The sequence below is a fragment of the Nyctereutes procyonoides genome, unplaced genomic scaffold (assembly GCF_905146905.1).
Source record: "Nyctereutes procyonoides isolate TBG_1078 unplaced genomic scaffold, NYPRO_anot_genome, whole genome shotgun sequence".
Lineage (NCBI taxonomy): Eukaryota > Metazoa > Chordata > Mammalia > Carnivora > Canidae > Nyctereutes > Nyctereutes procyonoides.
The window spans coordinates 19,432,130-19,459,124 of NW_026575132.1; the positions used below are offsets into that span (position 1 = coordinate 19,432,130).

Consider the following 26,995-nt stretch of genomic DNA (forward strand, 5'->3'; position numbering starts at 1 on the left):
ATGATCTACTATTTAATCTATGACTTCTTTAATTGTGTTGGCCACCAATGAAATATTTAGCTACATTCACTGTGACCAGAGCACTCTCTGTAGCTGGGGGTGGGGTGGTGGGGTGGTAGCTAAGTAACATTGGACATTATTTTTGTATACTCAGTGTTCCATTTTTATTAGATTATATATTTTCTACCTTCTTATTTTTGCGGTTTTGATTTACCACTCCAAAACCTATGCCTAGATCCAATATAAAAAAAAGGGATATTACTAGAAATTTGGTTTACGGTTCTTAATGAAGTATCATGGTAAGGCCTATCTAGTTGGAAGCAAATGAGCTAGTACCCACCCACCCCCAAATCACAGTTTAAATAATTCAACCTTCACTATGAACATGCTGTTAAGAAATTTTGTTTCCATTTTTTATTCATATTTAAACAAAAATATCTATTGCTGCTATAAAAGGAAGCTAACAACAACTGCCTCTCTTCTGGGATTTTATTCAGTCTTATATTCCTTCAACCCTTGTGGAAACCAAGAGGAGGAGGATCACTTGGTGCACACATTTCAGAATTCTATTACTACACATGTGTTGGAGGACCATGACCTGAATGTGCTTCCACAAATGGTTGCTCATTCTGGCCTGCCCTTCATTTGACTTGTCTTTGACTCTTTGGAATCTGCCCACATGTTGAGTTCAGCTTTAGTCTTCAAAACTGTGCAATATATGGCACTTGGGAAAACACTATTTTCACTTAACTATTGCAATTAGGTATGTGTCAAAATATCTGACCAAAATCTGACTGGAGATATTCCCGAATTAACGTATTTGCCATATTTTCATGCTGCAACGCTAGTGTGAGTCTTGCAGACAACTGGGTAATGTAGTTTAATATGCTTTAAAATATGTTTTAGATTTTTGTTTCCAACATTTCTGTTGCACATAAGCGTCAAAAATATGAGAAGGTAGGTAAGGGGTTTCCTTATTACCTATCTAGGAAAAAAACAACAAAAAACCAAAAGCCAAAAACAAACAAGCAAACAACAACAACAACAACAAAACTACAAACTTTTTATCCTTACCTTCTTTCCATCTATTAAAAGTATTTTTTCAGTTTCTTCTGCATCTATGTATTAGGAACTATGTTAGGTATTGAAATAGACATGGCTACTTCTCTAATAAAGAATTAATTTTGTATTATTTTAAAGGGAAAGAATTTTGATTACTCTGTATCTAATGTTCACTTTCTATGGGATTTAAGGAAAGAAGCCAGTAAATCTAAATTTTTAACAGTCCTCCAGCTCAGGCAAGAAGAGTTGGATGCAGCCAGGGTGAGTTGGACCATTTCCAGTGTAATGCCTCGTAGTTTGGAAGTCCACTCCATTCCTTATACAGTGATTTATCTCTACATCTAAAATGATATTAGACCAGAGCATTTTAGTGGAGAGGATAAGTATGGCCCATGAAGGATCACTTGTGTGTCCTCTACAGAAAGAAAAAAATACTTTAACGATGGCCCGATATCTTACTGAGAACTTTCTGTCTTCTATTCTCAGATTTTCAGGTGTGCAGTATCTCTGGAGGCCTGATTTCAAGAGGCAAAAGGACCATATATTCACAACTATTTTACTGTGAATTAATTTTATAAACCACTTCTCTAGCAGTATGTTTTTAAAATGAGGATAGAAGGGGTGCTAAGGCGGCTGAGTCGGCTAAGTGTCCGCCAATGGCTCAAGTATGATCCTAGGGTCCTGGGATTGGGTTTTGGAATATAGCCCTGCATTAGGCTTCCTACTTAGCAGGGAGCCTGCTTCTCCCTTTCCCACTGCCTCCCTCTGCTTGTGCTTGCTTCCTCTCTCTTTGTCTCTCAAATAAATAAAATCTTTTTTTTTCAAATATTTTATTTATTCATGAGACACACAGAGAGAGAGGAGCAGAGGGAGAACAGGCTCCATGTGAGGAGACCAATATGGGACTCGATCCTGGGACTCTAGGATTATGCCCTGGGTCAAAGGCAGACACTCAACCACTGGGCCACCCAGGCGTCCCAGATATAAAATCTTTAATAAAACAAAATAAAATGAGGATAGAAGAAAGAATAGATACTAGTCTATGTAAATGGAAGAAATGCTTTGAGGCACTGAGACTTTCTCGGTGTTGTCCAAATCCGCCTATTTCCAAGTCTCAATATGCTCCATGATTCTCTTCCATCGTTTATTGCAATAATTTCTTTAAAACTGTGTGAGGAAATGTACCACTTAAAAATAAGAATTTGACATTTCCATTCAGCTTAGTGATAGCATAGTTCTTTAAATTAATATTTCTACCTCCTGTCACTCTGACCAAAAGAGGTGAAATATAAAATAAAACAAAATTTTAAACAAATATTTCTGTCACTTTAGCAACCATTTTAATCCTTTAAAGTAAGTGCTGATTGCTGCACATCAGCATTATTTTAATTCACAATCACCTCTACTTTGACAATGCATTATTCATCACAGAGTTAGCAAATATGACTAAATTCATCTTTTATGCTTGTCCAGCACAAGTTATTAAAAATGTAGCTTTTGGATTCTTGTTTAGGAACTAGAGTCCCTGAGCCACTTTGATATTTTTAGGAGTCATAAATTCATGCTAGAAGTTTTGCTTGTTTGTGGGACTACTTGACAGCAGAGAGGGGATTTAATATGTACCTGTGGACTGCTTTCTGCATGTAATATGCCAGGGCAGTTGAAGAGCCACAAAATATGAAGTCACCGGCAACCATAAAAGATTATATCTTCAAACTGTCTATAGCTAAAGGCAATGCAGTTACGTCCCTGGGTTCCTTTTTGGGGTCTTTTAAAAACTGGCAGTCTTACCCTCTTAAAATTTATTTTACTGGGGAAATAGTAAGAGAATAGTATCTTTTTCATGATCCTATAATTCAGAAAGGAGAAGTGGAACATTTATTGAAAGGCTACACTAAACGAGACCCTATTCTTGAATGGATGATAAAAAGATGAATAAATAAGTGCCCTGCCCTCAAGGAGCTTTCAAGGACCAGAAAGTAGAAAAATAGGCAAATAATTATGATAATCATAATATTTGCTAAAATATAGGTGTGCATAAAATGGAGATAATGGGTTTGAAAAGGCTCCACAGAGGGGTTGGCATTTCCATTGAGGTTGAATGTCTTGTTTGTCAGTAGATAAGAGGAAGAAAGTTCGAGGCTGAATGATTAACCTAAGCAGTGACACAGAGGCATGAATGCACACAACTCTTTGGGGCCATAATGAATACTTTATAGTCCTTTGAGTTTTTCGCATAGGACAACATCTGGAGGAGGAAGCTTACAAGGTGCCTTGAAAATCTTCTAAACAGGTAAGAATTTACTCTGTGTAGGTGTCATGGAGTTTGTCAAATTTTTAAAAACTGAAATTATGTGGTTTGATCTGCAGAATAGAAGAGGATTTCAGGGGGTACCTGGGTGGCTCAATGGTTTAGTGTCTGCCTTTGGCTCAGGTTGTAATCCCGGGGTCCTGGGATCAAGTCCTGCATCAGGCTCTTTCTAGGGGGAGCCTGCTTCTCCCTCTATATCTCTGCATCTCTCTGTGTCTCTCATGAATAAATAAATAATATATTAAAAAAAAGAAGAGGATTTCAGGTTATGTTTCCCAAAAGTTATTGTTGAGATTTGAGAACGTGTGCAAGGTGCTGATTTTATAGTCTGGGATGAGTGAGGTACAGAAATCCATATTTTAAAAAAGGAATCCCAGGGATTCTGATGATGAAGTTTCCAGATGACAAAGTATGTATAAGAAATAATGATTTGACATATAATTCTAAACATAATAGTCATATTTTGAGAAAATAAAGTGTTACATCTGATCAGATGCTTCATAACTAAATGGATTAAAAGGTGTAAAAATCTAACAGTCTCTCATTTCCGGTGTGCACTCCTTGTGTTGTGGATATATTTCCAGCAAGTTGCATTTTTTTCCCCAGGAGTCCAAAAAACACATACCTTTTTTCTTTCAAATTCAAAGTACTATAAACTGCCCATATGATAGTAAAGTCACAATATGATTCCAGCAAATGGTATGTTAGTATCATTATTTAGTGATATTACTGTAATGTAGAATCACCCCTTTTTGTCAGATGTTAATACTCTGCTTCTTGTCTGATAGCTCTCACTATCGTGTGTATGTTCATCCCCCACTTTTGTTATGTAAATTACTTTACAGTTTTCTTCCAATCTCAATTCAATCTTCCTGTGTTGCCTATCATTTGAAAGTTAACTACTGAATAAAAGTTTTACATTTTATATATTTGCTATTCAAAAAATGAGGGACAAGTATTTTCAGTAACTAGGAAGACAAAGTTAAATTTGAAAAAAAGAGTTTTTTTCACCTAGCAATACAGCCAGGCAGGAGTTAGCAGTTTAAAGTAATTTTAAGTTATCATTGCTTTGAAAGAGTAGGTAATGTCAACATCATTAAACTTATTTTTTCTACATGCACCTTCATGTTATTCAGTCAAGTAATCTATAGTCCAAGGATTTAGAGTAGCATACATACTCATTTGATCAAGATCAATTTTTGGTGTAAAATACATCAGTTTAGTCTGAGACACTTCTATCCGCCCTCTCCTTGGGGATTCAGCTCCCCACTACTGATCTATAACTGCCAGAGCACACACATCTCCCCCTAGCACCACTTAGATAGGATTACAGACAGATATCTAATGGATGGACCAGTTATCTGGCACAACACTATGCAAAGGTTTGAAGTACCGAGCCTACTTAGTAAATTTTCATCTTTCCTGAAGTCTTCTGTAAAAACAAATCAATCTAAAGGAGAAATCATAATGGCAGAAATCTCATGTGCAAATAGAAGCTAGACAGGGTGGGGTGGGGAAATCTGCAGGAGTGCCTTTTAAAAAAAAAACTCTTCAATCCTATGTGGGGGCAAGTGGCTACTCCATTAGCATGCTGTTTAGATTTGCTTCTACAAATTCAGGTAGAATGGCCAGATCTACACAGATTTCACAATCAGAAGGAGATGTGATGAGAATCTAGTCAGAACTTAAGGTTGTTGATCATCATTTACATTTATAGACTTAAGTGATCATAAGTTACTGACAGAAGTAATGAAGTACATATGCCAAGATAAAATACACATTAGCACACTAAAGGAATTATATTTCCCATTGAACGGAGAGATCTGATACAATATCTATATTATTGTTCTGTAAATTCTTTTTTTTTAAGATTTTATTAGTCATTTCTGAGAGACAGAGAGAGACAGAGAGAGACGGAGACGGGCAGAGGGAGAAGCAGGCTCCATGCAGGGAGCCTGATGTGGGACTCGATCCCAGGACTCCAAGATCATGCCCTGGGCCAAAAGCAGGTACTAAACCGCTGAGCCACCCGGGGATCCCTGTTCTGTAAATTCTATACTCCTAGCACACCTCCAAAATTCTTTAGATTGCGATAACTAATAAAAAAGAAATTAGAATATAATAGTAAAAGAACCCAAATAGTTTTTGGAAAAATCATATCAATAATAAAAAATGACTCAAATTGTAAGGAAAAGTTAGACTTTTTCCTAAAAAAAAAACCTATTTCATACTTGATACTATGCCATATTGATACATTTAAATATTTCATACTTGATATTGTCAAGCATTTCTTCCAAATCAAGGAATTAGAAAGCGTCAATTATCACAGAACAGAATACAGGAATCTTACCTACTGTGGAACAGAATTAGTTGTAATCAATGTCAAATACATTTCTGAACATATAAATAAGGAGTCTGAACAAACTGAAAAACCTTACCAGCCGAATTAAAGAATGAATTAAGATGTGTCTGCTGTTTGCAATCAACCACAGTAATAATAACAGGTACATTATATAATGAGCATTTAAGATGAACCAACAAGGCTCCCCAGAGCTTCCATGAGCATCCTTCAGAGTATATTCTATCTAGATGATACCCCTGGAGGTCAGCATGTGGTAGTGCTTCTTCTAGGAATGTTCTAAGTTCTTTTTTTTTTTTTTTTAATTTATTCATGAGAGACACACACACTCACAGAGAGAGAGAGAGAGGCAGAGACACAGGCAGAGGGAGAAGCAGGCTCCATGCAGGGAGCCCGACGTGGGACTTGATACCGGGTCTCCAGGATCAGGCCCTGGGCCGAAGGCGGCACTAAATTGCTGAGCCACCTGGGCTGCCCCATGTTCTAAGTTCTTATATATGTTAACTCCGTTGATCCTCATGTGACACTAATAGGCTGAAACTTTCTAAAATTTATATGTCCAGTCCAGACCATGTAGTGCACAGGTATATGCATCCAACTGCTGGTAAACCTGGTATGATTAGCAGACATTCAAATATATTTACATGTCCGAATTTAATCCTTGATCTTCCCACCCCAGCAAAAAATTATCCTGCGACATCTTCTCTAATCATGCGATCACAACAATCCTTCATGTCAATCAATCCTTCTAGAAGCTCATGCTAAAAAGGTTGAGGTCATCATCTTCAGCCCCTCTTCTTCTCTTACAGCTCAAATCCAAAATCATTAGCTTATCTAGTTACCACTAACTCCAAAATACATATATGTCCATTCATTTCCCACCGTCCACACCACTAAGCCATAGTCATCTCCTGCTTGGGATAATGCAATAATCTCCTAACTTGTATCCTAGCTTCTATCTTGGCCTCTGTACAATCTCCTTCCTCTCAATATATTAGCCAGAACAATCTTCTCAGTCAGACCAGGTCAGATACTAATAACCTCCCATTTCAAAGTAAAAAGACAAAGTGTTGCAGTAGTCTCAAAGGCCCCACAATACCTGGCCTTCTCCTTGCATCCATAACCTTATCTTCTACTATTTTCTTCCCAGGTCACTCTTCTGAGCCACTCTCATCTGCTGTTCACAGGATATACAAGCTGCACCCTCCAACTAGGGCCCTCCTTTTTTTTTTTAAGATTTTATTTATTTATTCATAAACACACACAGAGAGAGAGGCAGAGACACAGGCAGAGGGAGAGGGAGATGCAGGCTCCATGCAGGGAGCCCGACGTGGGACTCGATCCCAGGTCTCCAGGATCACACCCCAGGCTGCAGGCAGCACCAAACTGCTGCACCACCAGGGCTGCCACACCTAGGGCCCTCCTGTTCCCTCTCCTGGAACCCCTCTTTCTCTGATAGCCTGCAGTCATATGCTTCACTTGCTTACTTGCTTTTCTTAGACACTACCTCTCAGTGGGCCCTTTGCTGACCCATACTGTTAAATATTCCAGACAGATTTGCTAGATTCTATTTCTAATACATGTTCAAATTAGAAATGTAAACTGCAGAATAATATAAAAGAGGAAAATAAGAATCATTTATAAACTTTGCCCTTTGGTGTTTTTCATTTTTTGAAGTATATTAATATTGTTTTTAAATGGTATAATACTCTATCTGGTTTTGTAACCTATTTTCACATTGTATTTTATCCAAAAAATTTTTATATTACATGAATGATATTGTGTGTGTGTGTGCACACGCATGCATGTGAATTTGCCTCCCATTATATAGCCATACCATAATTCAATTAACCACTTTGCTTAATGTAATATTTTGCTAGTACATGAAGAAAAGCATGCATATTTTTAAATGAAACCATACATTAAGAAAATATCACTAATATCATATCACATTTCTAAGTAGATTTGTGGCTCCTGGAAAGATGATCTAGATATCAGAAAGAACTTGACCATGCCGTTGTTTATATCCTTAGGGAAAACACTGATGGGATCTGGAACACTTGGTGGATTTGTAGATGACTGGCACATGTATCAGAACATTTGACAAAGGAATTGGCTGGCCTAGATTGATGTGCTAATAATTCTAGCAGTGGACCAAAGGCCTCTGTACATTTCTATCACATCTGGCTTTTTAATCACTGAGTTAGATAAAACAGTTGAAATATAATTACCATATTTGCCTATGACACAAATCTGGCAGAGAGAGCAATTGCTCATATGTAAGACGACCATTCAGATTTAAAAAAAAAATACTTGGTAAATGAAATGATGAACCAAATGTAATAAAATAGCATGTAATAGGATCAATGTAAATTTCTGCATTTGCGGCTCTAAATCAGTATTTCATGTAAATATCAAAAGACACACACATACAGAGTCTATCTGGCATGAGACAGGTTAGAATTTCGGTTCTCACTCTGCTTTTGGCTGTTTCATTTCTCAGGAGGGTAAGTTAATTTCTCTGACTCCATTTTCTTATTTTGTATTTAAATGTTTTTCTTATACATGGAAGTTCACACCATACTTCATAATGAAATCTAGACATCATCAACCTCTTCACATCATTTACCATTTGTAGAGCACTTTTACATTCCAACAAGTAGACACAGTACTTTAGACTTAGTATTTCATTTAATTTGCACAACAGTATTATAATACAAATACTATTATTTGTCTCATAGGTAAGAAAACAGAAGTGTTCTTTAAGTGGAACCAGAAATTTATCTCTTTATAGCATGTTAACCCTTTTTAGACATAGAATTTTTATCACAAATTCTTGTTCTTGTACATTTTTAAAATTTCTAATTGGCATTTACTTTGATTCTATGACTTGCTTATTGAGGTTCATCAGTAAATGGGGCTAAAATAAATGCTAATTAAATACAAGCACCTTTTACTAATTAGCATTTGTGATTGTGATAGGAAATTATAATCTCTAGTTTAGGGAAGATAAAATATTTGAAAGTATTGTGTACATAACCAGTTTATAATATTGTCCTTCACTGCTCTAAGTGTTCATAGAAGTTCTGGCAAAATGCAGAAAACATAAACTTTGTAATCATTTTTATCTGCATTCAGTCTCCATTGTTTACAACTCCTAGGATATCGGGTAAGAGACTTTACCTAAGAGCTTACTTTCTTTGTTAATGAAAGATAGATGATGATACTTTCTGTAAATTTAGGGGTAAGTGGAATAACATATATAAAATGCCTGGCATGTGGCAAGCATCAATCAATGTTAGCTCTTTTTTCCCTCCTTCAAAATACTGTATATAAAAATATTAAAGAACAAGAAAGAAAGACAAAGAAATGTAGATGGTCAGCAGAAATGATACGGCAGACAAATCAAGTAATCTGGAGACAGAAGTGTTTATGCAGACAGAGTTGAAATGATCAGTAAGGTATCATAGTCAAGTAAGAGGAAAGGAGGAGGGTGTAACATCATAGAAACTCAGACAGGCTTGGCAGATGGCGACAAGTGGGTTTCAGAGGTCTCTGAATGCTTTTGGCAAACTTTAAGAAGCTGTGATCTCAGCAGGAATGCTACTAATAATGCAAATACAGGGAAAGCTCATTCTGCTACTAGGATATCACATTCTTGTACCTTTCAGCCTAGTGTACATGGAAGGAGGAAAAAAAGAGGCGATAATATTTCAAGGTGTGTGACAAAAAAAGCAGAAAGAAACCCATGCTGGAATAGCATTTGGATTGCTGGTGAGGATCAGATGTCATCAATGCTGGGGTCCCTACCCGTTCCACGACCCTCATTTGTGAGACTGCTAGTTAGAGGTGCTAACAGATCCCTGAGGAATTGTTACCATCTGCATGTTCAGTGTGTGAGTGGTGTCCCACTTGAGAGGCATGATTCAGCGGCTCAAATTCAACCAAAAAAACTTAACTCCTTGCAGAGGATATTAAATGAGATCCAAAGCATTGCTGGTGGCAACAATTCTAAATCTTTCCTCAATTCTCACTTTTCTCATAATACTTTCAGCTTATGAAGGCTCTCATTCACAGCCTTCCCCCTGCCCAAGGAAACTCGTTAGCTCTTTCTCTCCTCCTGCCTTTTTTCCCATCACAAACCATTCACCATGTATTCTTTTCCGCTCTATCACTTTTATGTCATTGGTTGACTCGATCATTTTCCTTAAATATTTGCCATTTTTTAATCCTGTCAGAGTAGTAGTTACTTGAGTAGTTACTTGAGAAGCAATGCACTGGTTTTATTTCATTATGAGCATAAGGAAATCTCTGTGTGGCATGGTCTCCATAAGCAGTCTCTGTTTTCATCTGGCTTCTACTTGACAGATCCAAGAACATATCTATCTCCTCTATGAATTAATAAGAAATGGGTACTACCATAGGAAAACTAAAATGGATGAAATTACTTCAAGCTCCTTAAGGAAACAAACCATTTCTTCTCCACAGTTCCTAGCAGTAGTAAAAACACAACAGGCTTCCCAGATTGAATAACCCAACATTTTCTTTACAAAGAGGCCAATATCTTCACACAGCAGTACTAACCCAGCTTCTTCCACCCTGAGTAAGTTTTGAAAGGTCTCATAATGTCTGAGGTTTGAGACTTTATAATTATGGCTGGGGCCATAAATCTTGGAGCCTCTTCTTCTTATTATATCCGAGATTGAGACTGAGTTTCTGTTACAGATTGCTAGCCTGTAGCAGTCAGGTGAGGAGATGAGACATCACTGAGACAGATAACAAAGAAAAATGGGTAACAAATTGGGGAAGATTAGATGACTCCATGGCACTGTATTAAACAAACTCTTCTGAGGGTAGCAGCCAGAAGTCTTGTCTGACGTTCTTACCATTATTTCACCTGCCAAGGGGACTTAGCTGGACATAGGTGTATGTGTGTGTATGGGTGTGTGTGTGTGTGTGTGTCTGTGGGTATCCCCCAAGTCCTCACACTTAAAATAAAAATGACCACATTAACAAATAGGCACACTTCTAAAATGCCACCACAAGCCTAAGGAATGAAATGTGATGTTAAAATTGATGAAGTTTATAAGAAACTGACCCAAAAGGCATTACAGTAAGTAATAAGCCTAAAATGTCTTGATGTAAAATGTTTTCATTAATTTTCCCTTGAAGCTCACACACAAAAGCTAAATTCAAGAATAATGGATTTATAACATATTTTTGAAAAAAAAAGTATTCCATCGACAAGGTATTGAAATGGCGTTTCTTGTTGATGTACTACTAGACGGATCTGGAAATTGAGTTATTTGAGGAGAAAAAGATAAATGATTCACAAACTATTGCACATGCATCTATCATATTCCATCACAAAATGATTTCAGCCTAAATATTAGCCCTACTGCTTATCAATCTGCCCCAGTTTTCTATTTTCTAAAAAAAAAAAAAATTTGTTGGTCTTGTAACCATCTGAAATATAAACCCTCCGGGTAGAATCAAAGTCCTTATTAGCTAACATATTAAAAAGTTAGTCATAGCTTAGACGTAATGCGTTCTTATGTAGCAGGAATTTTTCTAGGCGAATTATTTCTCATGACAACCTTAGGAGGAAGACGCTACTACAGATGAGGCAGCTGTGGCCAGAGAAGTTTAATAACTTGTCCAAACGCATACAAATATGAGAAGACCTGAGATCAGACCCCAGATTTCATGTTCTCCACCAAAAGAATCAAGTATCTAATTTATGTGAAGATACAAGAATAGAACGGTCATGTGGGACAGAGGAAGACCGAGCACACAAAATGATCTAAAGCACTCAGAGGAAGACAAACTTTATGTTAGAACAAAGCCTGGTTTCTTAACAGAATTAGTGTAAATACTGATAAGTTCAATGGATTTTAGGAGGTCACGAAACCATTAGGCAAGAATGTTAAATGAGATCATTAACACACTTACTCAAAATCACCTAGGGAATGACATGCATGGAGTTAAAAAGATGACTCAGGTTCACTTGCCAAGATCTTTAATGTGTGTGGGGAATGAGCAGCACTTAGCAAATGACCTCAATGGGCGGAGGGGGGGGGTATTATAGGTGGATGTCAGGAACATTTAAAAAAAGTTGTCCTTCCCCACCCAGTCCTCATCTCCCCAAAATTATAGGTGTATTTGCTTATAAATGATGATGGGAAGCTAAGAGAAGGCTGATCACAGTTCCCAGTGTTAAGCTACAATACAGAAGAAATGTCTTCGTAAGAGGAACAGATCTTAATTATAAATACTAAAAATGATAACTAATATTTATTGAGCACTTACTATTTTAAAAAAACTACTAGATCAAACTTTTTCTTTAACAAGGTATGAGGAGGTAGGAGAATTAAAGTGTCTGGGACATCTAATTTCGAGATGACTTTAACTTTGTGCATTTTTAAATCAAGTTTTAAAGTATATATACTTAAAGAACTTTAAGAGAAATGTCACTGCATAATTTCCTTTCCTTTTTTTTTTTTTTTTTTTTTTTAGATTTCCCTGCTTAGAAAGAGCACCTACAATTGCCAAAAGAATCACCTCTAAATAGAACATAATTTGTTCTTGCCAGGCAGCAACGAATTAAATAAAAGTTGCATTGGGCTGCTTGCAATCATCTGGACTTGAGAGATTGTGAAGCGGGTTAGCAGCTTGATCTCCTTATTATCTTTCCCCATCTCCCTGTGGAAAGGCCAACTCCCTGGCTCTAACTCTCCAGTGGAAACATCTCTGCTCCAAACTTTGAAATAAAAGTGGCTTCATGAGAGGACACCAATAGAAGAGGGAGGACATAGGTAAAACTTTGCAAATGTTATGGAAAGGGAAACTTGAATAGACAATGTTCAGTTACTTGTAAACACCTTCCTTTTGCTTCCTAGCTTTTTCTAAGTGATGAGAAATTAGAAAAGAAAAAGAATAACATCTTTAAATTGTAATTAATTGTGCAACTGAGTTCCACAAAGCCACTTTCATTAGTGAAATGGGAATACATATGTGAATGATAATAAAACCTATGGATGAGGGTTGCAGAACAGGGCATAGACACACACACAATCACTCTTAACCCTTTAGAGAGTAAACAAATCAGAGAAAAATAGAAGAGGGTAGCATTGAGTGGATTTGGCATAATTTTCATTCAATTTTACATAGTTGCTTTAAACCCCAAATGTAAAATCAGAGTTTTATGTTTAAAAAAATCAACTATAGAATTACTTCAGTCGTATGTGGAATTTAAGAAAACAAAACAAACCAGCAAAGGGAAAGAAGAGAGGGGCAAACCAAGAAACATACTCTTAGCTAGAGAGAACAAATTGCTGGTTACCAGAGGGGAGATGGGTGAGGGGATGGAGGAACTAGGTGATGGGGATTAAGGAGGACACTTGTGATGAGCACTGGGTGATGTACGGAAGTGTTACATTTCTATATTATATACCTAAAACTAGTATAACACCCTGTTAACTAACTGGACTTAAAATTAAAAAAAAAAACTATGGAATGTTTTGTAAATCTCTTTTACATTAATCAGGTGCTTGCTATTTCAATCAATGAGTTTCTTCCTTTCTGAAAATTTAAGTGGTTTCCATCAACTTAGCATTTCAACCCCTACAGCTAATTCTTCCAGGCTTAGAATTATTTGTACATCCTCCATCCTCATAGAGTAGGATGACTTAAAACTTTATATAAGGGTACATTTTTTTTTAAATTACAGAAAAGAAAAGAAAAAAAAAACAGAATGAAAGCAACGTGGAAGATCACCAGATGTCTCTTACTGGTAATCAATTCACATTAATGCTCCTCACTTTACGTTTTTGACTGTATTTTTTATTGTGGAAAAATAAACATAACACAAAATTTACCATCTTAACCATTTTTAAGTGTACAGTTCTGTAGTATTAAACATATTCATATTTGTTTTGCATCAGTCAACACCATATATTCACATAACTCATTTCATCCTCTAAAACTAAAACTGAAACAATTCACTCATTAAACAAAATCTCCCTATTCTCCCCTCCTTCCAGCCCCTGCAAACCACTACTATGTTTTTTGTGTTTATGATTTTGACTATTCGAAGTATTGTATATAAGTAGAATCGTATAGTATTTGTCTTTTTATATGACTGGCTTATTTTACTTAGTGTAATGTCCTCAAAGTTCATCTATGTTGTAGCATATGTCAGAATTTCCTTCCTTTTTAAGGCAGAATAATATTCCACTGCATGTGTATAACCATGTGTTGCTTATCCATTCATGCATCCATGTACATCTGGAAAACATTTTTTTGATTAGGTTTACATGGACAAGATTTTCTGTGACTGTCATGCAATTTAAACAAGTCTGTAGCTCTTATTACTTTTTTTTTTTGACCCAGTAATAAAGATGCCTTTCAGTGACAAAAATCCCCAATTCCCAAAACTTATCATTTCATGTGACTCTTTCAAAGGAAATCTGGTTATTTTGATTTCTTGACCTTTCTCCATTCTGTCTGAACAGTGTGAAAACCTTCTTCATAAATATCAGCAATTTTTATTTAAATAATGATAGATGTTTTTGATGAAAATTCTTTTAGCGAAAAGGAATATTAAAATTTATTTTAAAATAAGCTTTAGAGAAACAATAAAATCAGAAATCTGTCCCTAACTGTACAAGTGGAATCCAGTGACCTGCTATTTCATGAGATTTTAATCTCTTTGACCATTCACTGGAAGATATTGAGTTCTGATTACTAAAAATTCTAAGATGCCAAGGTTCTGATCCACCCTAAATGGGGCTCTTAACACCTACTTTATAGAATTTCTATAAGAATTAGAAATAGGATTTTTTTTAAATGCCTGTGTTCTATCAGGCCAAGATCACAGGTGCTTAAAGCAAATTACTGTTACAATTAGTGACAAAAATTTCAAATAACAAAGAGCTACATATTCTCTAACAGGAAATCATATCTTTGTCAGTTGGCTTATTTGCAGCAAACTCATACAATTTAGGCCAGTTTTGAATCTGCATGTGATCTGAAGTATATTCATCAAAAGAGGCTTTTCTAATCCTTTTACTAACATAGAAATCCTATATCAAGCCAGTATTCTCTGGACATAAAGAACTTTGTACTTTTTTGGTGCTACACAATATCAGTGCTGTCACTTTACATAATAGTGATTTTTCTTCCAACAGGCTATAGTTGCATTGATTTGATGGTGGAAAACTGACTACCTTAAGAGTTAGACCAGTATGCTTGTGGGGGTACAGGGAGATTCATCTTTGAGATAGAAACTCAGTTTACTCTTAGAAGAACCATTTCATTAAGCCCGTTCGTTCCAACATTCTTCAGAAAATTTTTAGTGCAAGAAGTTAACATGAATGCAGAAGTTAAGTATACTATTTTAATAATTTAAATAAAAAATGTTAGCAGATTATTACCCTGAAGGGTCAAATATTTTCCCTCTATAAATTTTTAGTAAAATTGTCTTGTTCTTAAATAGGTCGTTGTTCACTTAGTTGTGTGTGTACATGTGTGTTTTATTCAGCATTTGCCTGTAGGACCCAAGAAGCCACAATCAGTTCATACCATGCATGATGTGTGGGCTTAATTTCCTTAGCCCAGAATTTGCTTCTACAGGATTAATGATGTTCACACATGGCAGTAGTGTATATATACAGCTGATTGTTGGATTTTCTAGAACTTCCAGATCTGGTAGTTGAATATAGCCACTACTAAATATTATATTACATAAAACCACAATTAAATTTCATTAAAGCAAAGGTAATATATATTTAAAATTCATTGTTTTCTGACTAGTTTACAATTTTTACTCTGATTTATATGATTGAGTTTATATCCATTGAATCTGCACGGTGGACATACTACATAATGGTCTGGTACCTGGGCATTTCTTCCAAAACCCACACTGATTGCTTAAAAGAGAGAATGTTAAGAATGTTTATACCATGAAAATTAGCAAGTCCTCAAGTTGGGGTGTTGCCCCGCAATTTTTTGAAAACTTGTTATGAAACATTTACTAACACTCCACGGATAGGTCTGATCTTAGACTGAAGAAGCACTGCTTTTGGGAAATGTACTATTAAAACTTTTCTAAGGAAGCCACGCTATGTATAATCTCAGTCTGAAATGGACATTTCCTTATGTGACAAAATGATGTTTCCATTAGCTCAAAAACAGAAAATGAGATGAACCTTTGCCTGAAGAAGGGACCTAGAGGAAAACAAAGGAAATCCATCCTTAAGGTTTGGGAATGGTCCAAGGGTCCTACTAGCCTCACTTCATAAGCAGGAATGCAAAAGTCAAGTTTGGGCTTCCCTGCTACTCTCACCCCGACAAATAGCCATTACTATTATTATTATTATTATTATTATTATTATTATTATCAGCAAAATCATGCTAATAACTAGTCTCATTTATGCTTTGAGGAAATTGGGGACACAGTGGGTCTTTAGAGAAGCTGAGAAAGTACCCAGCACCACTATGAGGTTACGGGAATGATTGGTAGCAGAGGCTGAAGCTGGCAATAAGAGGACAGGCCAGAGTAGAGACTATGGGATTTATTCCAGATTTTAGGTGGATTATATAAAAGGAAAGTAGAAACTAATTTCTAATCACAAGCTCTTGAGACCAATGTATGTATATATGTGTGTGTGTGCATATACACATTTATATAAAATGTTTATGCTATGCATGTATTTTTTATGTACAAACACATACATATATCTGCAATATATATATATATATATATATATATATATAGAAATAAAATAAAATAGCACATGTAATGTGTGCTAAATAGGAGGACTGGGATAAACTAAAGAAGGCCTATGATGAGAGAATTTTTTTTTTTTCTGCTGCTTGGGGTTCAGGTACTGTTAAGGAATATTCATTCTCCAGAAAGCAAAAGTCATATTTCTTTAATTATATATATAGTATTTGACTAAAACGTTGGTTTGAGGGGAAGCTATTGCATATGAAGAAAATAAAAATCTGTCATGAAAAATTTATCAAAAAGTAAAACAATGCACTTTTCTCATAAGAAGCTAAGGGACAGCAAAACAAAAACAGCAACAACTAACACAAGCTAGCAAGCATAATTTTCTTGCATCTTGTAATGAATTTTCTTAAATATAAGTTTATCCTGGAGTGAATTTCAGTCAATTCTCTTCTTATAAATGTAGCAATAAAGGTCTTCTCCAAAATGGATCATTTTCAAGTCCTTACTTTTCAATAACAGTATTAAAAATGTAAGAGTTGCTATTTGCTCTTACATTTTAAATACATTCCTCAATTGTTACTTGTTTGTTAATATTTTATTTAGAATAATTGCATCTACATTCATAAGTGATCTTTATATCTTTTGTTTTTTGTTTTACTAGATTGTACTCATGAAGAATGTATTTTCTAAATCATTTCAACCTATCTTTTGGATTTACATATGTTCATTTATCTTTTCTGTTTTTCACATTTTTCTATTCCCATAATTAAAACTTTTCTTTTTTAAAAAAATCTTTTAGGGATCCCTGGGTGGCGCAGCAGTTTAGCGCCTGCCTTTGGCCCAGGGCGCGATCCTGGAGACCCAGGATCGAATCCCACGTCAGGCTCCCGGTGCATGGAGCCTGCCTCTCTGCCTCTCTCTCTCTCTGTCTCTCTCTCTCTCTGTGACTATCATAAATTAAAAATAAAAAAATAAAATAAAAAATAAAAAAAAATCTTTTAAAACACTGTGCACGGGCAGCCTCGGTGGCTCAGCAGTTTAGCACCGCCTTCAGCCCAGAGTGTGATCCTGGAGACTGGGGATCGAGTCCCACATCGGGCTCCCTGCATGGAGCCTGCTTCTCCCTCTGCCTGTGTCTCTGCCTCTCTCTCTCTGTCTCTCTCTCTCTGTGTCTCTCATGAATAAATAAATATAAATCTTATAAAAAAGAAATTAAAAAATAAAACACTGTGAATGACTTGTTTCTATATATGCATTTATATAAAAATGGATGTGTGCATATAGAATACACTGAAGCTGTGCTGAAATGCACTGTGGATAATCTTTCTTGCTACTTTGTTTTTCACTCTGTAACTACAAAATGCCAAACTTAGAAGAATGTGTCTATTTAATGCAAACATTTTTGACACTGAAGGAGTAATAAAAGTTGATAAACTAAGGAAATCAGATTTAATTCTACTCCGAGGTTTAATTATTTTCTAGTTCAAGAAAATTACCTATGTGGTACACAACATGCAATATTAGTTAGGAATGGACAGTTATTAGGATAAGTGAGTCATTAATATATATATATATGTATATATATATATATATATATATATATACATAATTTTAAGTTTTACTAATGGTTACATGGCAGGTCGAACATCTGGGTTAAACACATGGTTAGTCCTGGAGTTGTTTATGAATATAATGTTTTTATGAATTTGCCAAGTCCCCCACATTTCCACTTCTGTAATTAGGCGGTATAGGTATCCTACACTTGCCAAAAGTTCACAATAGGCCACTTCACTTTGTGAAAACCTATGTTAGTACCTGTTTGTTATCCAAAAGAAATGGAAAAGGACTTTTACTTTCACACACACACACACACACACACACACACACACACACGCTGTTACTGTACTAATGGTCTTTCATAAAAGCAAATGGACTACAAACTTTTGAAAAGCTGGGGACACTCTTTGCTTTAGGCCATTTTGCTTTGAAAGATTTCATTAGGAACTTTCTACTTTTTGGATGGTGGGGGAAACCTGTATTTGGTTTTAGAAAGCCACTGAGCGTGAGGGGTGCATCTGGCGTAAGCTGAAGAAAGGACCGCAGGATCTGGGGCATCTGAGGTTTGATCCTGTGATGCCTCAGTGGGCTCAAGCTACAAAGTACTACAAAGTACTATCAAAGTACTACACGTGAAACAGAAACAAAATAAAGTGTTGACTAATTAATATATAATACACATACTATAAAATTATTTCTGTCTACATATGGTTAATGCATATGGAGAAACAAATCAAAATTACAAGTCACTTTATTCCTTTACCATAAGAAATCACCCAGATTTTGACACATGTGAACTTACTTATTCCTCATAATAGCCCTATGAAGTTGGTAATATTAGCTCCTGGCCCAAAAATCTATTTGTGATCTTTCAAGCTTGACCACAGAAACTCAAAAGGCTTTACCCTGACAGGTCTCACAACACAAAGCTTGGTGAGCAGCCAATGCATTGTGCTCACTAAGTCCAGGAAAACTCAGGGCTCTCTAATAAGCCATGGGCTTAGGCACAGCAATTTTCCTAGATCACTTTCCTCTGTCCATCCAATGCCTTTGAGAGAGGCCCTCCTCAGGTGGCTTTGCTGGAAAGCACAGGGAGGGGAGGGAACACTTCTTTCTCTACTCTGACTCAGTACTCAGAACTCTGGCACTTTCTCTCCTTTCAACCTGCCCTCTGGCTCCTACAGAGGAGAAAATTTCAGAGGCCTGTATCTGGGGCTCCCTCAGCAGTGAGACAATTCCCTATGTGCTGATCAATCTGATCTACCTGACCCTCTCCTGGAGCTGCCTTTGGGGAATAAATGGACAGTGGAGCAGTTGGTGCTTTCTCCCGTTTGGCCTCTTGCTTCTACTATCAGGATAGGTGATTGAAAGCTTGACTGGTACCTTCTGCTGGGTTCTTTGGCTTAAAACCTTGAAACCGAAGAGCTCAGCTCAGCTCTGCTCTAGACTCTCTCCTTTTACAGATGCAGAAATGGAGGTGCTGACAGCTTAAGTGACTTGTCCAAGGCCAAATAGCTAATAAGAGGCTTTGCGAGGTTTCAAATTAGCCAGTTTAGTGACATTCTCTTAAATACACAATCTTCTTCTTGGCGAATATTATTGTCTATTATTCTATATTCATGTTCTGGTATATTCCTATTTGCTTAATTTTTCAAAGACAACTAAGTTCCATCGTTTTGACATCCTTGTGGTTGATGGCAGTTATTAGAAGTATTCCAAGTAAGTGAAACATCATTTACTATATGATTTTTTTCACTCCGAATGGTAGTTTATTGAATGAGCACTATTAATAAACCTATCCAAGAATGTTAGGTAAATCTTGCTAGGGATTTGTATGATAAAAAGAACACTCATCTCTCCCTCATCTTGCTAAAGTTCAGATCCAGATAACTCAAGTATTTTGGAAAATACAATTTGATTATAGTTATCCTTAAATCATATATTTTTAAAAGAGTGGTATCATTTAAAACTTTCTTTTCTAGACACATCAAGCCTTTTCTTCATTATTCCAATTATAGTCCAAGGTCATATCAATAAAAAGCCAGGTTGCTCTTAAAAGGATTTTGCTTTTTTTGTATTAAGAATTAGTATTATACAAAATACCAAGGACTACTTTAAGAAATACTTCACAAAATATCACTTAATCAAATACTCTAAAATTATTTGTCAAAATTCTATGATTATAGATTTATAAGTACCACACAAATTACTCTCATTACACTAAAGGAAAAGCAGACATATATATTTATCTTATAATAAAATATAGATGGGTACTTAAATATAATAGAAATAGTATAACATATATATAGTTATAAATCAGATTAAGCACACAGATGTAGGTTGTCATTTTTTACCTGAAAAAACCTTAAAATGAATAAGCTACCTGTCTATGGATTAGAACTTTTATATATAAATGATGAATAGAAGAAAATATTACTTAGATTCATCTGACTTTCTTATTTGTGAACTGATCTATTTTATCTATTTGTCTATTTATTCAGTATAAAACTTTTATCCATCCATTATGTACTAAAACAGGACAAAATGATGACCTGGGCCTTGTTCTTCAAGGACTTTCATTTTATAGTGAGACAGAATGACAGGTTTCAGCACTAGGCTTATGGAGTTATGGGGGTGGGGAGAAGTTACCTAATCCAGCCTACGGAAGAGAACACTTCTTAGAAGAGATAACAATTGATGGGTGTCTTAAAGTAAAACAAAATTTAGTCTAACAGAAAAGGAAAGGCATTACAGACAAATCAATTTTAAGAACTCATTCCATTTAAGGAAAGAAATAAACAGGAATCTTCTAAGAACTCTATGACTTTGGTTTTGTTAAGAATTGACCCTACATCAGTCAGGTGTCATGACATGGTTTTTAGACAGGGTCATAGCTGGATATCCATTAAATAGGGCTCTTGGTGGCACTTTGTCAGCTGGATTTGTCAGGTTTGGAGGCAAGAAGAGTAGTTAAACAGGGGGCTCTTAACCAGAAGGCCAGGGGCCCCTAAAGGGATTATGGATATAATTCAGGAGGTCCTTGAATGAGGAATTGTTACATTATTATTCACATTAATCTCTTCTAAAATATATGATTTTCAAAAATTATGAATAGAAGTGGTACCGGCCACACTGATGAATAGAAACTATAGATGTATTCATACTGCATTCTGGTTTTTACAGATTTCTCTCTTTCTTTCTCTTTCTTTCCTCCCATCCTGTCTCCTCCCTTCCCCTTCCTCTTTCCCTCTCCCTCTCTCTCCCTTTGTTCCCTTCCTTCCTATCTTCCTTCCTTTTTGCAGTAAAAATGCACAAAATAAAATCTACTGTCATAACTTTTTTTTTAAAGATGCATTTACTTATTTGTTTTAGGGAGAGATAGAGTGTGTGTATGAGTCAGGAGAGGAGTAGAGGGAGAGAATCTTCAAGCGGAGTCCCCACTGAGCAGGGAGCCCCACTCTAGGCTCAATCGCAGGATCCATGAGATCACGAACTGAGCTGAAAGCAAAGGTAGATGTTTAACTAACTGAGCCACCCAGGCATCCCCTGTCCTAACCATTTGTAAATGTATAGCTCAGTAGTGTTAAGTATTTTTACATTGTTATGGAATAGATCTACAAAACTTTTTCATCTTGCAAAACTGAAACTCTATACTCATTAAACAGAAATTCTTCATTTCCCAACACTCCCAGCCCCTGGTAACTACCATTCTTCTTTCAGATTCTATGAGTTTGGTTACTCTAGATACCTAAATGCTCTAGATACCTCATATAAGTTAGACATACAGTCTTTTTGTGACTGTATTACTTTGCTTAGTAAAATGTCACCAAAGTTCATCCATGCTGTAACATGTCGTAATTTCCTTCCTTTTTTAAGGCTGAATAACGTGTACATACACACACACACACACACACACACACACACACACACACTACATTTTTGTTCATGCATTCCTTCATCAATGGACATTTGGGATGCTTCCCCTTCTTGGTTATTATAAATGATGCTACTTACTATAAACATAGATGTGCAAATAATGCTTTGTGATTCTGCTTTCAGTTCTTTTGGATACATGACACGAAGTGGAGTTGTGGATTATATGGTAGTTCTATTATTAACTTTTGAGGAACCACTGTACTATTTTTCATAGCTATTTTACAGCTTTAAAATCCCACCAACAGTGCACAGAGGTTTCAAATTCTTCATATCTTCAACAACACTTGTCATTCTCTATTATTTTGATAACAGTCATTCTAATGGTTGTAAGGTGATATTTCATGGCTTGGATTTGGATTTCAAATCAAAGCAATGTTGAGTGTCTTTTCATATGGTTGTTGGCCATTTGTATATCATCTTTCGAGAAATGCCATTTGAAATCCAACTCCACTTCTGAATCAAGTTTTTTGTTGCTGAGTTGTAAAAATTCTTTATATAGTCTAAATATTAATCCCTTATGAGATATATAATTTGTAAATTTTTCTCCCATTCTGTAAGTTGCCTTTTCACTTTGCTGATCATGTCCTTTGATGCACCAAAGTTTTTAAGTTTGATGTAGCCTTGTTTTTCTATTTTTGCTTTTGTTGTCTTTGCTTTTGGGGGCAGCTCTAAGAATTATTGCCAAATCCAATGTCATGAAGCTTTCCCTCCATGTTTTCCTCTAGGAGTTTTATAGTTTATGGTTTTGTGTTTAGGTCTTTAATCCATTATGAGTTAATTTCTTACATTTAGTGTAAGGTTAAAGCCTAAGTTCAACCTTGTACATGTGAAAATCCAATTTTCCCCATACCATTTATTAAAGTGATTGTCCTTTTTATCTTATTTTACTTTTTAAATTGTTAAAAAAGATTTTACTTATTTATTCATGAGAGACACACACAGAGAGAGGCAGAGACATAGGCAGAGGGAGAAGCAGGCTCCGTGCAGGGAGCCCAATGTGGGACTTGATCCTGGGACTCCAGGATCATGGCCTGAGCCAAAGGCAGATGCTCATCCACTGAGCCACCCAGGCATCTCAATGACTGTCCTTTTTAAAATAATATTTAGGGGGCACCTGGGTGGCTCCATTGGCGTTATAACCATCTGCCTTCAGCTTACGTTATGATCCAAGGATCCTGGCATTAAGTCCCGCATTGGGCTCCCTGCTCAGTGGAGAGTCTGTTTCTCCCTCTCTACCTCCCCCTATTTCATGCTCTCTCCCTGCCACTCATGAAAATAAATAAACAAAAAATCTTTTAAAAAATAAAATAATATTTAGGTGTATCACTGCTACAAAACTACATTGTCTATTAATCCTATGATTAGTTTTTTTAATTTAACACATTAATAAGCATATGACCATATAGCATAATTATTTTTAAATATCTTGATAAGTGTATTTCAGTATAATTTATTTTCCTTGTAATCCTTTACAATTTACTTTATGAATTTATTGATTTTTATACATTTATGATAAAACATTTATTTTTTTCCTTTTATTAATTTAAAAATATTATAAGAAGGAAGCTCTTGGTTTCACCAGACTGAACAGTGTGGCCTCAAAAATTAAGAATTCAGAGATTGTTTTGAGTAACTCAGACAATGGATGGAGCCTTGAACTAGAGCTATGGCAATGAGAAATATGTAAAATCAAGAAAAAGGCAAATTCAGTATGATTTAATGATTAAATAAATGCCATGAACCAAGGAGAAGGTGAAGTCTATGATGACCACCAGATTTTCAATTTGGGTGACTGGTGATATATAGTTCTGGGAGTCTTCAGTGTAGAAGTTGCATTTAAAACCATGAAAGAGGGGATCCCTGGGTGGCGCAGCGGTTTGGCGCCTGCCTTTGGCCCAGGGCGCGATCCTGGAGACCCGGGATCGAATCCCACGTCGGGCTCCCAGTGCATGGAGCCTGCTTCTCCCTCTGCCTGTGTCTCTGCCTCTCTCTCTCTCTCTCTCTCTCTCTATCATAAATAAAAATTAAAAAAAAAGAAAAAAAAAATAAAACCATGAAAGGAGGGATGCCTGGGTGGCTCGGCAGTTAAGTGTCTGCCTTTGGACCAGGGTATGATACTGGAGACCCAGGATCGAGTCCCACATCGGGCTCCCTGCAGGGAGCCTGCTTCTCCCTCTGCTTGTGTCTCTGCCTCTCTGTGTCTTTCTTGAATAAGTAAATAAAATCTTTAAAAAAAAACATGAAAGGAGGGGAGTATGGGTGGCTTAGTTGGTTAAGGGTCTAACTCTTGATCTCAGTTCCGGTACTGATCTCAGGGTCATGAGTTCGGGCCTTGTGTCAGGCTTCATGCTAGATATGGAGCCCACTTAAAACCATGAAAACACCTGTCTTCACCCATGGGGAGAAGTTGAAGAAAAATTCAATCAGGGGGAAACCAATATTCAAAGCCCAGCCAATTCATTATTTTTAGCTATAGTGTCATACAGTATATTTAATGTGTCAGGAAAAAGAACTAGTATGCAAAGAAGAAAACTTCAATAAGCAATTGGTGGTTAATTTGTAAAGGCATTTGTTATGCCTCTACTCTGCATTTATAATTTGTGCACCTGCAATTATTTGCATGCAAAACAAATGTGGCTACAGTTGCCTAATTATAGGCAAAACCATCCCAAATTGTCCACAAATAGCACAAACAGATGCCATCTGTGAAAGTTCAGTGACCGCCCCCCCAGACCTTTCCTGTTCCACATCCTGTAAGGCTTCCCTTTGGCTTCTGTCCTGGGCTTCATTCTTGCCTGGTCTCATTCATGCATTATAGGCTGGTTGCTCTAATAAGCTAAGTCAGTAGGCCTTTCCTCTTATGCAATCATTATGCTTTGCCTCCCCCCGGTCCAAATATAAAATGTACCATAATATGGGCAGACTGAAAATGGGAGCCATTTCTGAAACACATCATTTGTCTTGTTAGTGTGAACAGATTTGATTTTTTATTAAGATGTAATTTTACAAGGTAGGCAACTTGAACGCTATAAAGACGAAATCTCATACAAATTTCTGCTCAAAGGTGACAAGAAAATTATGTTACTCTACATTAAAAAAATTTAGCCATTTATTAAAAACACAGCTGTCAGTTTGGATCAAACATATTCATATTTCCCCATTATATTATTAGGACCATCATGAAATTTAATAATTGTCCCTTGGAGTTTGATTTCTACAAAAGTGTCATAACACAATCAGTACTATTGCAAATAATTATTGAACTGTGTGAAGATAGTTATGATTTCAGGCGGGAAATACATAATAATAGACGAGAAATATAAAACCCAGGTTAATATTTGATGAGGATTCTGTTCTCATACAAATGTCAGTAGTATAAATGTGAGGACCACATAGCCTGCTTTATGAAAACGAAACAGATTCCAGGCAGAATAATTTTCTAAGATTTTAATGATATAGTTCAAATATTACTTGCTTATCATTTAATCATATTAAACACTCTGAACCTGATAAATCATCTGTGATTGAAACAATACACTTTAAGAATGGGAAATAGGTAGTTTATTAGGCTAATGACTAGAGCTAGAATGTAACATATCTCTCCTATGAAATCTGAATTCTCTATGTATAGTGTTTGGAATGGTATAAAGTATTACCATGAAGGCTTCAGGGGCAAATGGAGGCTTAGGAATTTTAAAAGGTTAACCAGTTTGTTTGTTTGTTTGTTTGTTTTAATTTAAAATATTATAGGGAATAAGATGGTTTATTTTTGTCCTATCACCTGTTTCTCAGTGGTACATGGGTCACAGAGAATTGAAGCAGTAGTTAGATACCAGCTTTAAGTTTATGGACAATGGGCACATGTTTAAACATTCAGATATTGTAATGCTTAGACATTAGAAAAATAGTAAAGTATTTAATATTTAGCAAAAGAAATCATGTTAAGAAAATGAGAACTTATAAAAGGAAAGCTATCATTTCCAAAAGAGAGTTAATCAGAAGTAAAAGATTATTGTTATATATAACCAAAATATTTCAATGGATGCATCAAAATTCAAAATATTATTAATGCAATGATAAACATAAGCTGCTTGTATTCACAAGAAGTAGAAGAACATTTTGAGACATTAAAAAAGATAATGTTACTCACATCCTGAGCTACCATTTGTTGATACCAGAGTCAAGTTGGAAGGCCATGGATTCCGAACAATATCTTGCCAATGAATTGTGTCTGTGTAACAGAGAAATTTGTTCTGGTCTACATATACTCCACCATTAAGGATTTCTGTATTAAAACAAACAGAGATTCCTTGTCAATTTTTTTGTTGATGAAAAGGTAGTCAATAAAAATGATTTATTCCTAAACTATTTTCATTGTTACATTGGAGTTACATTGTTAATAGCCAAGACATTTTTTAAAATATCAGTTACTTAGTCATATAAATTGATTGCAGAAATTGGAAAAGATTGAAAAATACAAAGGAAACAACCATTCATAATATAATACATAATATAATACATAATATAAATACTCAGAAAAACACTCTTCACATTTTGGTATAGATGTTGTCTTTAAGTGTCTAATCGTAATTAATATTATTCTACATTATTTCTAATGAGACTATGCTATGCCAGAGTATAAATTAAATGATATTTATTTAACCAATTTCCTTTTATTGGTACATTTAATTTGTTTATCTCTCTTAAGAAAAATTCTTTGTCAACGTAACATTGACTGAAGTCAATAGGAATTAAAACAAAATGAAAGCTAAAATTAATGTTACAATTACAAAAAAAAATGTTCTTTGATCCACTCAAATGGAGTCAATAGAATTGTCAATGATTCTTTAAGAACAACACAAAGCAAGACATAATAAAAACCTTATGGTTCACTGGAACAGTGGCAGGACCATGGGATAAAATGCACTAAAGCCATTTTTTACTTGATTCTTTATTCCACACTGACCTTGATCAGCTAACTTGTTTCCCCTGAACAATGGCTAATCTTACATGTAAATTCTTTCAGATTGCTTTA

The 26,995-nt window shown here is 35.7% G+C and overlaps 1 protein-coding gene across 1 annotated transcript in view; it reads right to left on the reverse strand.

Moving 5' to 3' along the window:
- Nucleotides 1-26,995, reverse strand: part of ERBB4 (erb-b2 receptor tyrosine kinase 4) — a 1,090,474-nt gene that overhangs the window by 332,614 nt on the left and 730,865 nt on the right. Inside the window, exon 4 of the mRNA XM_055345632.1 lies at nucleotides 26,111-26,245. Coding sequence (XP_055201607.1) covers nucleotides 26,111-26,245 — 135 coding nt within the window. The remainder of the gene's footprint in view (nucleotides 1-26,110; nucleotides 26,246-26,995) is intronic.